This window comes from Enhydra lutris, unplaced genomic scaffold (assembly GCF_002288905.1).
Source record: "Enhydra lutris kenyoni isolate GAN:26980312 unplaced genomic scaffold, ASM228890v2 scaffoldscaffold55, whole genome shotgun sequence".
Taxonomy (NCBI): Eukaryota; Metazoa; Chordata; class Mammalia; order Carnivora; family Mustelidae; genus Enhydra; species Enhydra lutris.
In genome coordinates this window covers 14,574,898-14,590,575 of record NW_019154139.1, presented here as the reverse complement: position 1 = coordinate 14,590,575, position 15,678 = coordinate 14,574,898, and the positions used below count along the sequence as shown (strand labels likewise).

At 45.7% G+C, this 15,678-nt stretch overlaps 1 protein-coding gene across 5 annotated transcripts in view; it reads right to left on the bottom strand.

Moving 5' to 3' along the window:
* LOC111157512 (BPI fold containing family C) overlaps window positions 1-15,678 on the bottom strand; it is a 53,547-nt gene that overhangs the window by 15,220 nt on the left and 22,649 nt on the right. For all 5 annotated transcript variants that reach the window (XM_022518979.1, XM_022518980.1, XM_022518981.1 and 2 more), the window contains 10 exons: window positions 14,539-14,659; window positions 10,651-10,779; window positions 9,326-9,481; window positions 9,136-9,199; window positions 7,019-7,079; window positions 5,647-5,738; window positions 4,034-4,210; window positions 2,822-2,875; window positions 1,494-1,664; window positions 770-837 (listed from right to left, as the gene is read on the bottom strand). In XM_022518979.1, the coding sequence (XP_022374687.1) occupies window positions 770-837; window positions 1,494-1,664; window positions 2,822-2,875; window positions 4,034-4,210; window positions 5,647-5,738; window positions 7,019-7,079; window positions 9,136-9,199; window positions 9,326-9,481; window positions 10,651-10,779; window positions 14,539-14,659 (1,093 nt within the window). The remainder of the gene's footprint in view (window positions 1-769; window positions 838-1,493; window positions 1,665-2,821; window positions 2,876-4,033; window positions 4,211-5,646; window positions 5,739-7,018; window positions 7,080-9,135; window positions 9,200-9,325; window positions 9,482-10,650; window positions 10,780-14,538; window positions 14,660-15,678) is intronic.

The window sequence follows — 15,678 nt, the reverse complement described above, 5'->3', positions numbered from 1 at the left end:
TTTTAGCATTTCTTCCCCCCTCCGTGGGTTTCATCTGAGCCATCTGGTCATTCGGAATAGCATCTCCCTCCCCCCAGGCAGTCTCATTCATGGCTTCGACTATCAGCCTCACAGGGCCCAGGAAAACGGGCTTTGCGGACGGTTCTTCTCAATGGCAATCACTGTCCACAGTCTACCCACATGACCCGCCCGGCCCCTTCCACAGCGTGCGGCGTTCTCTGGAGAACCAGCTAGGCCGTGGGGCGTGGTTTTGTTAAACTCTATGGTCTAGTAAGGGGTCAGGGTGTCAGAGCCTGCAGCTACCTCAGAGACGACCCAGCCCAACTTCAGTATTTTACAGACAAAGAGACCGAGGCACAAAGAGATTCCTAGACTTGCTCCTGGTTAAGCAACTAGTGACCAGGGATTTGACACTTTGTTCCTCGACTTCCTTCCTCAAAAGCTCGCTTCCTGGAATTGTTGAGGAGGGTCTTTAATTTATATCATGGTACCATTAGAAAGTGAATTTATATGATGGAATTATATTTACACTTCGGCTGCCCATTTTATTGGAACAGTATCTAATGGGAGGAGAGAGAAAGGCTCCACAACAAAGTTTTAGTGAAGCCCATAGTCTGATGTCATCAGGATCATGCCAAGAGGAGTACCTAAGTGATTCATGTTCTATCTGGTGGTAACTTCCCCTGTTCTGTTAAAGTTCGCTTTGTTTCTGTGGTCTGCTGAATCACTTACTGCTAAGGTTGTCAACAGTCAAATCAATTAAACTTACCTGTTCAGAGATAATGAGCAGACCAGTCTTTGTCCCAAAATAACCAGGCCAACACTGGTGCTAGCAACCTGCAGACAACAAAAGCGTTCGTTACTAAGGGGAATGAGTCTGTCTATTTTGGCCGCAAATACAATTTCTTATACTGGAAATACCAGAAGCTCCACTTTCCCTCTTATTGCTAGAGATACTGGGAAGAAGCAGATCTGAAAATGCTCTCTTGTGGGCAGGGAAACTAACTATAAAGACTTTTTAAGAATCTCCCTTAAATTACTCTATTTTTTCCTCTTGTCTCTTCTCCATGTACTGTGTGTGCGTGTATGTGTACGTGTATGTGTGTGTGTGTGTGTGTGTGTGTGTGTGACATTTCGTGTAGAATCACTGTATTTGTCCCTTTCCATTGGGTTGCGTTTGGCCTCCATCTGCTCAGATAACCTTGAATTCCACTGACTTATTTTGGGGAAAAATAAAAGAAAGTCAGCGATCAATGTAACTGCAGCTGAGGGAAGGGCACATAGGGAGTGGGGGAGGGGGAGAGCTGTTTTACCATGAGGGGGTATGAGCACCAGCCCCCCCACCGCCCCCACTCTGTCCCACCCCTGTCCTCACCAACTGACGAATCAGACCTCACACCCCCAGACACCGAGCAGAGCGCTGCTGGTCAGTGGCCCACTGTGGGAATGGAACGGGTCTCCCCAGGCCGCCCTCCTGCCCCCACAGGCCTTACAAAGTCCATGGACACGATGGTTTCCACAGTTGAGTTCTCGGTCTGGGCGAGGAGCACGATGGAGGCAGGGATGTCCAGGGTGAAGTTGCCCGGCAGCAGATTGACTGCAGGAGGCTCCGTTGCCATGACCCGTACCATGAAGGGCTGGGACAGGATGTAGATCTCTGCGATCTGCAAAGTTCAAGGAAAGAAGTGGAGAGCGGGGAGCTGAGGTGACGGGAAATCACACGTTTGGGGTGGCCTGGGTGATTAAACTTTACATCATGCAGTCAGAATAGAAACAAAGCTCTTCGGCAATTATACCACCACCATACACAAGACAAATAATAACAACGGCTGACATTCACTGAGCTTATCTGAATTGTCTGGTTTAATCTTCACAAAATCCCTGTGGGTGGGTTCTATCAGAATCCCCATTTCACAGCTGAAGACAGTGAGCCTCTGGTTAAATAATCTCCTTCACTTCCAGATGGATACATTAAAGAACAGGGATTCAAATCTAAGTGTGTCTCCAGGTCCTTGCTCTAGAATTAGGAAGCTCGGTGAGCATCTCTCTGTCCTCAAGAGCAAATCTGAGCCTTTCAGGACACTGTGTCCAATATTCAGGGGCCGAGAAGGCATGACATTAAGAGTTGCTTCACTAAAGGCACAGACATGGGCACTATTCCCCCATTTCCCACAGAAGCTTATTAATTCAAATGTGTGGTGGAAACTTAGGGAGGGACCGTTGATTTGTTTTGTAAACTTATGATGCCTTTAACAGTAACTTGTTTAGTAAATATCTGTGGCTATTTTATTAAAAGAAAAAAAAAATCTGAGGGCCCCCAGGTGCAGAGCTAGTCAGACATCTGACTCTTGGTTTTGGCTCAGGTTGAGATCTCAGGGTGGTGAGGTCAAGCCCTGCATCGGGCTGGCTCTCATCGCCAAGTCTGCTTAAGACTCTCCCTCTGGGGGCGCCTGGGTGGCTCAGTGGGTTAAGCCTCTGCCTTTGGCTCAGGTCATGATCTCAGGGTCCTGGGATTGAGTCCCGTATCGGGCTCTCTGCTCTGCACTCTCTGCCTGCTTGTGATTTCTCTGTGTGTCAAATAAATAAATAAAATCTTTAAAAAAAAAAAAAAAGACTCTCCCTCTGCCCTTCCCCTGCCACTTATGCTCACTCTCTCTAAAATAAATAAATCTTACCGAAAAAAGAAAAAAAAAATCTCTTCAGAATGGAAAGATAGACTCAGGTTTGGACCAAAAAGGAATAGAGAGAACCCACAAATCTTCCACAAGTAACTGCCGTGAATCCAGATACACTACCAAGGAGTCAGACCCTCAGTACTCACCCGGGAGAGCACATTGCCAAGGCCTTGAGAGTTTTGAACCAGATGGCTGGAAATCTGGAAAATCAAGATCATCATGTTATTGTAAGATTTTTACCTGGGTTCTCTTTTCAGGGGAAAACCTAGCTTTCCTTATATTTTTATGAATCATGAAGTTGTTACATCAACAAACAATTAGTGTTTAATAGTGGCCTATCATTTAATAGCCCAACCATAGGAAGTCTGAGGCTCAAAGAAGTGAAGTCACTTGCCCAAGGTCACACAGGAAGTACCTTCCTTTTCGGTAAGTGCCTTTTAACCTTGGCTACACTGTGTAGGGCACACACGTACGATCCATGCATAACCATCCTACAGTGGTTAACAAGAACCCTTGGATATATTGCCCACCTCTTCAGAGGTTGCTGAGACAAAGGATACTTAAGTCATTTATCTTCACAAATGAATGTTTTCCAAATCTGAAGCTAGGTTTCTCTAATTCTCGGCAGTCTGTGGTCACTGGTGCTGCCATACCTGGTATTTTGAACCCAAGTTTTAGAACCACTTGTATAATTAAGACCCATGGAATGAAAAGATTAATAGGGGATGCTTAATAAAAGTTGTTGGTTGGCTGAAGAGAATGTTCTCATCATGAAAGGGAGGGGCATGGCAAAGAGAATCCACGAGTATGTGTCCTTTTAGTGGTCATTGTAGATAACTCAGTTGCAATTACCAACAGGAGAAATATTGGTGCTGGCATTAAACCAGGCATGGTGATGATGATGATGGTAAGCAACACATTAAGAACACTTCCTCCATGCTAGGCATGAATGCTTTCCGTATATTTAAACCTCTCTAATGTCCATATCGACCTTATGAGTATGGAATTATTATTCCCATTTTCTAAATGATGACACTCTGGCACAGAGAAGTTAAATACATTGAAGATGCCCAAATTTACAGGTCATAAGTGGTGGAGGGGAGTCCTGGCATTATTTAAGATTAATCTAGAACAGTGGCCTGGTATCCTACACAACTGAAATTAGCAGACTTAGAAACCCAACAATTCCCAAGATACTAAAAGCTTTCAGTTCACAATCCCTTTATTCATGACCTGCTAGGGTTGATAGTCTAAGAGGGCCCAGGAGATAGAAACCGTGACATAAAATTCCCATAATGGGCTACTTAAAATAAGACGAAATGCTGGTGCTGATTGTTCTATCCATGAACTCTCCTTACCTCTTTCATGGAGAGAGTGACATTGAAGGCCCCAGCTGTAAAGTAGGCAAAGGATGCAGATTTGAAGAAAAACTCGGAGATTCCAATATAGAGCATAGAGTCATGGCGTTCTGGCAGTGCAAAAGGAACTGGTGAGAAGGGGGGGTCGCTGAGGTTGTCCAGGGGGTAGAATACGCCCTGTGGGAAAACAGAGAGAAAGATCAGGGTATCAGGTCAAGACTCGGGTGTACAGCACTGAGAAGGTGGATCTGTTCAATCAGAATCAGAAAAATACCAGAAACTCAGTAGGGGTTAAAACACAACAGGGCCTTCTGACTCCTTGACCAGTGACGATGGTCTGGCAGCTCTGATGAGTTCTTGAGCGTATGTGGACGTGTCTGTCCACTCTGGGGTGTAACCTTCTCTCAGAAGGCAGGTGTATTTTACCTGGACACACAGCTCTGCATAGTTCCTGAGGGGCACGTAGAGATGCCAAACCCTTGACCTTTGAACTCTGTGGCTGCTGAGCCTCTGGGGTGGCACAGAAAGCCTCAGAAGGACCCGGGACTCTCAGTGGGTTAAAGCATTTCCTACGCATTCCTGATGCTGCCCTCAGTGGCTATAGGATGTTATTACAAGATGTCTTGAGTAACATTTAACTGATTTGAAAGACTCTAAGTGATTGAAATATAAGTCAGGGACGCCCGGGTGGCTCAGTCGGTTAAGTGTCTGCCTTTGGCTCAGGTCATGATCCCAGAGTCCTGGGATTGAGCCCCGCATCCATCTGGGCTCCCTGCTCAGCAGAGAGTCTGCTTCTCCATCTCCACCCCCCCTCCCCCCAGCTCATGCTCGCTGTCTTTCTCTAATAAATAAATAAATAAAATCTTTTTAAAAAAAAGATTTGACAGAGAGAGCACAGCAGGGGGAGCAGCAGGCAGAGGGGGAGGGAGAAGGAGGCTTCCCACTGAGCAGGGAACCTGATGTGGGGCTGGATCCCAGGACCCTAGGATCATGACCTGGGCCAAAAGCAAATGCTTAATAACTGAGCTACCCAGGAGCCCCTAAATAAATAAAATCTTAAAAAAAAAAAAGAAATATAAGTCAATATGCACTTCAAAAAAACAAAAACAAAAAACAAAAAACAAAAAACCACGGTTACTAACCATGGGGCAAAACTAAACATAAAGACAATCTCTTTTCCAGAATCAGCAAATACCATTTTCATGTGCAAACGGCCCTGACCAAGGTCAAGAGGTCGACAGCCCTCAGTGAAACCGGCTGACCAGACAGGAACAGGAGTGTCCGTATGAACAATCTGCTGATGGGTTGAGTTCTAATACATGTAGAGCCCCTCTTCCTGCTGCCTCTTAGCCTCAGACCTGACCCCACAGACATAGTCATCATGATACTTTCCTTGAGGAGGAAGTCGTACGTTGGGCAAATCCAAACCATTATTTACCAATCAAGAAACTGCTGAAGGGTCTTTCGAAAGAACACAAGCATGAGGGAATTGCTTGAAAGGACATTAAATTATTTAAAGGGTATTTAGTGATATTTCCTTCTGCATAGAATATTTGCTCTTCGAATACTGGCTGTTGATAGCCGGGATGAGAATTTGGTGACGATAAAGTTACCTTCAAATTCAGCTCCATGTAATTCTCAGTTATCTCTGGAGAATGGATTAGGGAGTAGTCCAGGAGAGTATAGTTGTCAATCTTGGTTAAAACTAAATAACAAATAAAAATGAAAATTCATATTTATTAAAGGTATAGTATAGCATCTGACTATTATCTATGCAGAGCAATATAATTTTAATTCTCTGTTATTTAAAATAATAATTATTCTTATTTCGTAAGTAATACATGCTCACTTTTCAAAACCTGGGATAAGTAGGTAAGTCAAAAGAAGAAAGTAAACCCCCCCCCTTTTTTTAAAGATTTTATTTATTTATTTGACAGAGAGAGATCACAAGTAGGCAGAGAGGCGGAATCATGACCCAAGCTGAAGGCAGAGGCTTAACCCACTGAGCCACCCAGGCGCCCCAATTCATTCTTTGTATCATCATTTTCAGAGCACAGCAGGAGGCTAGGGGCCGCAGGAGGCATGATTTCAGAGTCTGAGGCAGGTTGTATGCTCAGGAGTGCAGTGCTTGGGAGTCTGACCCGGCCTGGGAGAGCAGCTTTCCTGGCCAGCACCACGTGCTCTGTGATATGAAGACCTCCCCCTGATCTAGAGCAAAACATCTGAGTAGCACACCTTCTCCTCTTACACACCAGGCTGCTTTATTCCACAGAGGGTGGTAAGCAACAAGAAGAGACAAAGGGACTTGCCAAGGTGAGGGAACAGTACTGCCCCATGTCACTATCATTTTTAAAATGCTTTCAAATTCAGTCTGAACAATCCCATCACATGCTGTGAGGGGAGCAGGACCTGCCCATTTTAAATGATAATGAGGAGTGGACAGGACAAGGGATGGTGCAGGGGTAAGAAGCAGAAGGGCCTGGACCCCCCAGGGTTTAACGCAGTGCTGGTAAAGAAATAGGAATTCAATATACATCTATTTGAATAAATGTGGGGGGAGGGGAAGCTCTGCTAGGCAGGGAGGGCAGCATGAGCCCAGCAAGGGGCGTGGGGGCAGTAGAAGCAGTTTGATCGCTGGAGCAGAGAAAGGGACAAGATGAGGCTGAGAGGGGTGGGCTGAGCCCGAGCACGGGGGGCAGGTCTTGTAGTCCATGTGAAAGCATTTGGACTTGATCCTGAGGCAGCAAAGCAGCCACCGAAGGGGCTAGAACAGGGGGAGGAAGGGGCTAACTTGGTTGAGATTAGCATGAATCATCCTGAAGAGGATGGATTTCGTGTGAGAGCGGGCGTTTCCCGTGGCTTTAGTTTGCAGAGGGTAAAGCAGGTAGGAGAGTGGCCTATCTTACGTTGAAAAGCCAGCCGGCAGAGCACCAGAGTCTGAAGGCGGGAAGAGGGCTGTCCCGAAGAGGCAGCCTGAGGACTCACCCTCCAGCATGCTGAGGTTGGCGTTCAGGGCTCCCACCTCACTCATGATAATGGGACAGAGCTGGCCATAAAAGGAATAAAAAAATTGCGGGTTACCACCTTGCACTATTTAGGGGTCTGGACTCTGCCAGCCAAGTCCTTCTGGTTAGGAGCCATTCTCCCTTTGGCCACCAGGACCTTCCCTCAAATTCACTGATGCCTGTGGACCCCACACTTGTGTGTATGTGTGGCACGTCATGGAATGCGGGCTAAACTTGGGAGTAACCGGGACCACACCCAGTCAGCCCCGTGAAAGAATGAGCCCCTGGATTCTCTTTCTTGTGCGGTCACCCCTGAGGACCTGCTAGTGGGACTTTCCCGGCTGTGGGGACGCCACTGCCTCTGGGCGCAAGCTGGGGCCCTCACTGTCCCACTCGGCTGGCTTGAGAGCCCAGTTGTGAGACATCTGTTAGATCAGAACCCCTTTTGGAGTTAGAAAAGCGATCTTGACTTGGACTCGAGCTTGTCTCTAGGAAGGAGATAGAGTGCAAACATGGGTGGGCCACCGTGTGCCAGGCGTGTGCTAAGCACTCAGTGTGGCGGTTACTAGCAGAGGCTTGGGAGCCTGGCCGCCTCGGGTTGACTCCCTTGGCACGCGATTTGTAGTCTGGTTTTAGTTTCCTCACTTGCAACACGGGGACGATAATTGTACCTACTTCGTCATGAGTTGTGAGCAGAAACAGAAGGAATTCATGTACGGCCGCCCGGCACACAGCAAGCACTCAATAAATGTCAGCTGTGCTGCTTGAACCCCATTTTGGCCTCATGGCAGTGCTGAGAGGTGGGCACCACGGTCCGCCCTTCACAGATGGGAACAACGATGTCTGGAGAGCTTTAGTGGGTTGCCAGGGGTTACATAACTGGGACTTGGAATCCAGCTAGCTGTGGTCTGAGTGCTCTTCTCTGTTTGCCCGTGGCACAGAGGGACTACTGGAAGCAAAGCACCCATGGCTCTAAGGCCTACACACACTCCAGGGAAACTTAGCTAGTGGCTTCCTGTCTGAGGCCAGAGGACCACGCCTGGTTTCCAGCAGAGGAGCGATGGCAAGTGTGGGGTCCCCAAGCCGACAGGGCTTTCCCTGTCACTCTCTGGCATGCCCATGCGCTCGCGCTCAGCACCTGCCAGTTGAGCCTGGAGAAAGCCCGGGCAACTTTGGAGTGCCCCGACCAGCTGGGCAAGCTCCTCGGACAAGCTGCGGAATGCATTTGCACGTTGATTTCCTCGTTGACATTCATCGAGCACCTACTGCCTGCCAGGGAGGAGGGGATGGAGGCTTCCATCCTCTCATTTCCATCCTCTCATTTCCCATCCTCCTCATCCTTCTCCTCGTCTGCCCCCAGATATGGGTAAAGCGTCCAGAAATGGTCTGGCCTGGACTGGAAAGAGGGCACACAGCCAATTCCGTCTCTCGCCTTCCTCAAACACCACATTCTGGAATCGAGACACTTGTCACTTTGGAAGTTATCTTAACCGATACAGTTTCTTGGAAAATCCTTTCTTCTCTCCCATTCCTTACGTGTCAAAATTGTACTTATTCTTCAAGGCCCAGTTCAAGTCCTGCGTCCTCTAAAAACTATCCCCTAGGAGACTTTCAGGCCCTTTTGACTGAATCTTTCTACTTCCCTGAACACCTCTGGTTCAGTCTAATGATCATGTAATTACGTATTAAATTCAAATACTCATTTAGTCATTGTTCCACAGCCTGAGTTGGGTTTACCTAAAAACATAATAAATTTATTCCTATTTTATATCTCCAACAGCCTGTAGCCTCTTGCTGGGCACACAGTTGGTGCGCAATAAATAAACGCCTGTGGGTTGTCTGCCCATCCTGTGCTGAGCACTCGAGGGAGGGAATACTGTTTCATTCATCCCTGCGTCCCCAGCACCTACCACACTGGCCCATGGTGGGCACTGGCGAAACATAGTAAGGTGCAAGGGATTAATGTGTCAGAAAGTGCCTTGGATGATGCCTGGCATACAAGAGGTGCTCAATAAAGGTTTATTCACGAAGAATTGGGTAAAACATGGCAGAACTGCTGAGCATTTTACTGTGGTAGCATCACCTCTAAAGACTTACCATTTCATTTAAGTTCTTTAAAATGGGTTTCTCCATGGGTTCAGCAAAGGAGTTGTACAGGACACTGGGGAGAAAAGAGAAAAAAACGGGCTTATTCAGGAACCGAATCTGCCGGTGGTGAACCTCCTCAGGCCCTGCCGGGTAATCCGGTTCCAGACCAGCAACTGCCCAGCATGATGCTATCGCTCACTTGAGTTCTCCGGAAAATGACACGTGGGCGTGGCTCACTTGGGCGTAACAGTCTTGGAGCTTCATGATTGGGTGACCAAAGTCGTTGCGGGCCAGGACAATGATACCGGTGAAGAAGACACCAGAGAGAAACAGATCAGCTCCTCCTGTGTCTTGGCTGTTGAGAGAAAGTGCAAGGTTACCCAGGGCTGGGCAGGGGTGAGATGGGTCATTTCTCTGACTCCCCGCAGCCTCTAAGCTCCTGGAGGGAAGGACCTCTGTCACCAAGAACAGGTAGGAGCAGAGTAGGGGCTGAGCATTTACCAAACAAAGGAAGTAATGAATATGGGGATGGGGACAGCTTTAGCTTAGCATTTTTATCCTGGGTGCTCTGGCCCCCACAGTGGCCGAGCACGTATTAAGCACCATTCATGTACAATGCTTGTGTGGACAGAGAACATGGGGTAGGCTTATTTAGGATGAGCACAGATGGGGACGGGACACTAGATGCAGTCTGTGAACTCTTTGAGGGACTGGAGTGTGTGCTATTCATGTCCACACCCCCAGGAGGAGCACAGAGCATAAGCGTTTTAATATGTGGCTGATGAGTCAGCAAAGAAATGAATGAATCCCTGAATCTATGTTACTTATGGGAGAATAAATATACCATTTCTTTACAGTGTATAAGTGTAGAGTTCTTGAGATGGGAATAAATGGTCCCTGGTTGGCACTCGATAAATGGTTGTTGAATGACCAAGTGGATGAGTAGATGCGCTTTCTGGGGAACTAACCGGGGTAGACCTAAACATTACCCCATGACCGTGACTTCCACGCAGTAATTGGTCTTTGAGTATGACTTGAATTTGATCCCTCCTTTCTCTGAGAGTGCGCAAAGGCCTTTTGGTGGGGAGAGAATTGGGCTCCCGATGACTATTATTCTCTAATCTCTTTGTGAGGTAGGAAGGCCCATTTCCCATCAGTTGCCCCGAGGATGGGGAAGTGTGTGGAACGGCCCAAGAACACACAGTGACTCACTGAAGGTCTAAAATGTTGAGCGCATGTCCGTTGCTCCAACGGTCAGGGACTCCCAGCTCTTAGGAAGTCTTAAATGACGCTTTGCTCTGTCTTTAAGGGAAGGATGCTTCTCAGCCTCCCACTCTCCCCTGCCCAGCCCCCAGCAGAGATATCCTGATTTAAATCTCTCCTGGAAAATGGTGCTCTTGAGAAAGACTGTTAGTGGCAGAGGGAAAGAAGCCCAATGTCAAAAACACCAGCTAAATTATGTACTTTCAATTTCGTTCCATTTCTCCCTAGAACAGCCACAGCAGCTTTGAGAGGAATACTTACAAGAGCGGAGACTTGACTTCCCAGTCGGTGCTGATGTTGGCGGTACCGTGGTTGGTCAGGGCCTTGATTCCCACCCCAGGCACAAAGGCTAATGAAGTATTTGGAAATGAGAAGGCATGGATTTTTATGCTGTAAAACAAAAACAGAGAGGTTAGCCCATGTCTTCTAGTGCATCTCTAAGTAAGGCAAAATCACAGAGGAGGTTTGTGGAACTCCCAAAAGCAATCATGAATTCCTATGGAGGAAGGAACTTCAGGTCGGAGGAGCTGTCTCTGGGCACTGCCTTCTTCTTCTTCTTCTTATTTATTTATTTATTTATTTAAAAGATTTTTATTTATTTATTTGACAGAGAGAGATCACAAGCAGGCAGAGAGGCAGGCAGAGAGAGAGGAAAGGAAGCAGGCTCCCTGCTGAGCAAGGAGCCTGATGTGGGACTCAATCCCAGGACCCCGGGATCACGACCTGAGCCGAAGGCAGAGGCTTAACCCACTGAGCCACCCAGGTGCCCCTTCTTCTTCTTTTTTTTCTGAACTCATAACCCTAAGATCAAGAGTCAGATGCTTAACTGACTGAGCCCCCCAGGCACCTCTGGGCACTGCCTTCTAATTCCCCATTAACACTTGCCAAGAAGCCCCTGGTGTCTAATTGAGGGGGAAATGAGCAAGTATAGAAACAAATTTGAAAATAACCAATTTTTTTAGCTTCATTAAAGACAGTATGAGGTACAACATTGCCATCATGGTTTTTCCCTTCAGCTGCTCCAGTGTTTCTCGGTAAGGGGGGATATTATTTTGGATGGGACAACTATTTGGTCTAGAGGACTGTCATACATATCTCCAGGTACCGGGCTTATTTGCCAACTAAATGCCACCAGAGCCCCTCCCCCCCATCATGGGACAATCACAAGGGCGCTTTCCCTATTCCCAGATGTCCTCTATGTGGACACTATCTTCCCTGGTTTAGAAACTTAGAGTTTTACTTCCCCTAGGACTGTCTGAGCTGTCAACGGTAGGCAGGAGGCAATGGGCTGCATGGAATCTGTATAGGTAGGCAGCTCATGTGCTAAGTGATTGCTCCCTACCAGGCACTGTGGTAAGCACTTTACATGCATTAGCTCATTTTAATCCCCACAATAATCCCATGAGTTTGATGCTGGTTTTGCAATCTGCAATCCAGAGATGAGAAGATAAGGAACGTGGCTGAAGTCATATATAAGTGGTAGAACCAGACCTGGAGCCCTCCTCCATCTGTCTCAGACGGTTCCTAGCCAGTAGGCTATGCCACTTCACGTATTATGCAAGGGGCCCTTGACTTGGAGCTGAGTTTTGTGCTAGCCGTGCAACCCTGGGTAAGACACTAATCTCTTTCAGTTAGTCACCCAGAGGAAGGGTTACTCATGGGTACGTCGAGAAGACAAAATGAGATCATCTGCTTATAACTGTGGTATGGGAGGAAGGCATCCTTATGAACTAAGATTAAGAAAAACGTAAAACATAAATGGGATAGCTGATCACAAATGCTTATTTACTATTTCTTCTACTTTGCATCCTTTCCTACATGTCTTTGTCATACACTCTGAGTCCACTATGGGGAGAAGATGGTAGACATTCATTTAACAGATCTTGGAAATATTTTCAGTTTGATATGTATAGGTCTAATGCATTCTTTGTAGTCAAGCTATGGATATATCATTAAAGAAAATAATTTATTTTTGCTGGACATCTAGGTCATTTCCAGCTATTTCTGTGTTATAAACAATGCCATACTGAACATCCTCAAACATGCTGTTCATGTGTGTGTCTTTCTAGTAAGGATGCTGAGAAGTGGGATTGGTAGGTTGAAGGGCATGCATTAAAAAAAAAGTCCTTGTAAATAGCTCTAATAGAAATGGTATATGAGCCACATATATAATTAAAAATCTAGTAACCACATTTAAAAAAGGGAAAAAAACAGGTGAGAGTGATTTTATTAATATTTTTTACTTAACCCAATATATCTAAAATAGTATCATTTCAACACATAATCAATATAAAAATTATTGATGGGATATTTTGTTTTCTCTTTTTCAAAATAAGTCTTCAACATATGGTCTTTTTTTTTTTTTTACATTTATAATATGACTCAGTCTGGACATTGAATTTCATCAGAAATCCTTGCCCTATATTTGGATTGGATAAAATTGTCAACCGAAGAAGTGCATTTCCATACTCAAATTGTTCCATGCATACCTAAAAGTTTTTCAATAATTGACTTGAGTACCATTTTTTATTTTTAAATTAATTAAAATTAAATAAGTAAAGCTTCACTGCCTCAGTTGCACTACTCCCATTTCCAATGCCCAGTAGTCACATGCCCAGTGGCTCCTGTGTGGGCAGCACAGGTCAAAGAGTATTGTACCAGTTTCTCTACTCTCATTAGCAATCTTCACCTACAAATCATAACACATGTTTAACTCTGGATTTTTCTGCTGGGGCATTATCGTCACTGTAACTAAATAATTCATTTTGTAAACATATTATGTCCATCTCTCTTATTGGACATTAAGGGCAGGGGATATCTGTGTTCCTCACTACAATATCCCCTATGCTTAAAACAAAGCCTTGGTACCTAGTAGGTACTCAATAAATACTTGTTGAATGGCCGCCTCTATTAGCAACTAGAGCATTTGCTAGGAGCTTTTCCTAGATCACATTCTTCTCCCCATCCCCCCAACCCTTCCAAAAAACTCACGGTTTTATAGAATGTTACCCTTGATAACAGGGAAAGTATTACTCCAAAGGGTTAGAGCAGCAGGGAATTATCACTGGATTGATAAAGCCTTGGGGGCAAATTGTGAATCACAGATAATTCCTTATAAAATCCCGACTCTGCTTTACCTTCAAGATTGAGCTGAAACTGACAATGATGTTCTCTCCCTGAATCGTGCTTTGGGGCTTTTGTTGGCAACTACGACTGCCAACTGCTATCTGAACATCCATTCCTCCTTCTTCTGAATCCCTGAATTTGTTCAGGATGACAAAGATATGTGCTTGGAAAATGAATTTTTCCAGTCTCTCTGGCTAATACTAATAAGTATGGTCATAAGACTAAGTAAAATCCATCCATTATTGAGTCCTCTTATTTCTTCTTGGGACTGGAATATGGGTTTGATGGCTGAGCTGCAGTGGCCATACTGAGCCATGAGACAAACGTGAGGACAGAAGCCAGAACTGAGGGTGGTGGGGCAGAGAAATACAAAAAGGCTGGGTTCAGATAAAATTGTGGGGCTTCCATAGGATCCCTCTATCCTTTCTTTTTCTTTCTTTCTTTTTTTTTTTTTTAATGTAGGACTGAGATCAAGACCTGAATGGAGATCAAGAGTCAGACACTTAACCGAATGAACCACACTCTACTCTTTCTTTCGACCTCCTTATTTGTGGCCCATTTCTATAACCTCTGATATCTCAACTATGTACCGCTAAAGTAAGGGAAGCCTTGCTGAGGATAGATTTGGTTTTGAGACTGTGACTGAATCCTGTATCTAGGTTTAAGGGGTGGAGGCAGCAACGGGATGGGTAAAAATTTCTCTTCTTATTCAAGGAGCAAGGAGTTCTCCTTTTAGGAAAGAGGCAAGGAAATCGAGACTCTGAGCAGATTCACCAAGTGCCACAACTAGTGTGCAGTAGGGGTAGGACTTGGACCCAGGTGTTCTGACCCCAATCCTCCACTCTTTGTCAGCTTTGTGACCCCTCTTTCTTAATGTCACTCACCTGATAAGCCCCTTACCAAAGATGGGTTAAATTCTACACTGCACGTCCCTGGTGTTACACCAGAACACCAAGGGGGCATAGCCACAACCTGAAGGTTTTAAAGAATAATTTCACTTGCTAAAAATACTCTTCTACTTACTTTGAAAAATTGTAGTTCACATAATCAACCTTCAGAAATTCCAGAGATTCAGAACCTTCTAGGTCTGGGATATTTTTTTCCTTAACCATTTGCTCAATCATCTCCATCCCAGCTAGAACACCTATGAAGGAAAGAGAGCATTTACTGATAATGATGAAGAGACAGTGGCTTACTACCGTAAACATACATGCGAGGTTTACTGAGTAAGGCCCGCTCTTAGAAACTTAGAAAGCAGCAACCCTAAGAGTGGGTGCTACTGTCCCAGTTTCACAGATGAAAGCACTGATCCTCAGAGAGGCTAATGAAGACCCCAGGACCCCAGACCTAACAGCATGAGAGATTCTCATTATGGGGCCAAAGCTAAAGGGTTCTACTGCAGGGCGCTGTGATAGGAGAAGCACAAAATATTACCATTATCCACATTTTATGTATGAACAGACCGAACCCCAAAGAGATGAATTCTCACCTAAGTCACACAGCAAAAACCTGGGGTCCCATAGTCAAATCTGGGTGATTTGGCTCCAGAATTCTTGCCTTATTAGAAAGTTATTCCACATTCTCTCCTTTCCCCTAGATTCTTTATTTTTATTTTTATTTTATTTTTTTTTAAAAGATTTTATTTATTTATTTGACAGAGATCACAAGTAGGCAGAGAGAGGAAGGAAGCAGGCTCCCCGCTGAGCAGAGAGCCCGACGCGGGGCTCGATCCCAGGACCTTGGGATCATGACCTGAGCTGAAAGCAGAGGCTTTAACCCACTGAGCCACCCAGGCGCCCCAGATTCTTTATTTTTTAAAAAGGTTTTATCTATTTATTAGAAAGAGAGAGAAAGGGAGCATGAGTGGGGGGAGGGGCAGAGGGAGAAGAAGACTCCCCACTGGACAGGGAGCCTGAAGCAGGGCTTGATCCCAGGACCCTGAAATCACAACCTGAGCTGAAGGCAGCCCAACTGACTGAGCCACCCAGGCGCCCCTCCTCTAGATTCTTTCAGCTTAGCTATTTTTGGCCTGAGGTAAGTGGACTGTTGGGCACTCTTAACCCTCCTGAAATCCTAGTAAAAGGCTGTGAGTAGGATATGTATGTGCATGTCATCTGTGTCTCATTTTTCAGTGGAGAAGGTCCACGTTCACATCAGATTATC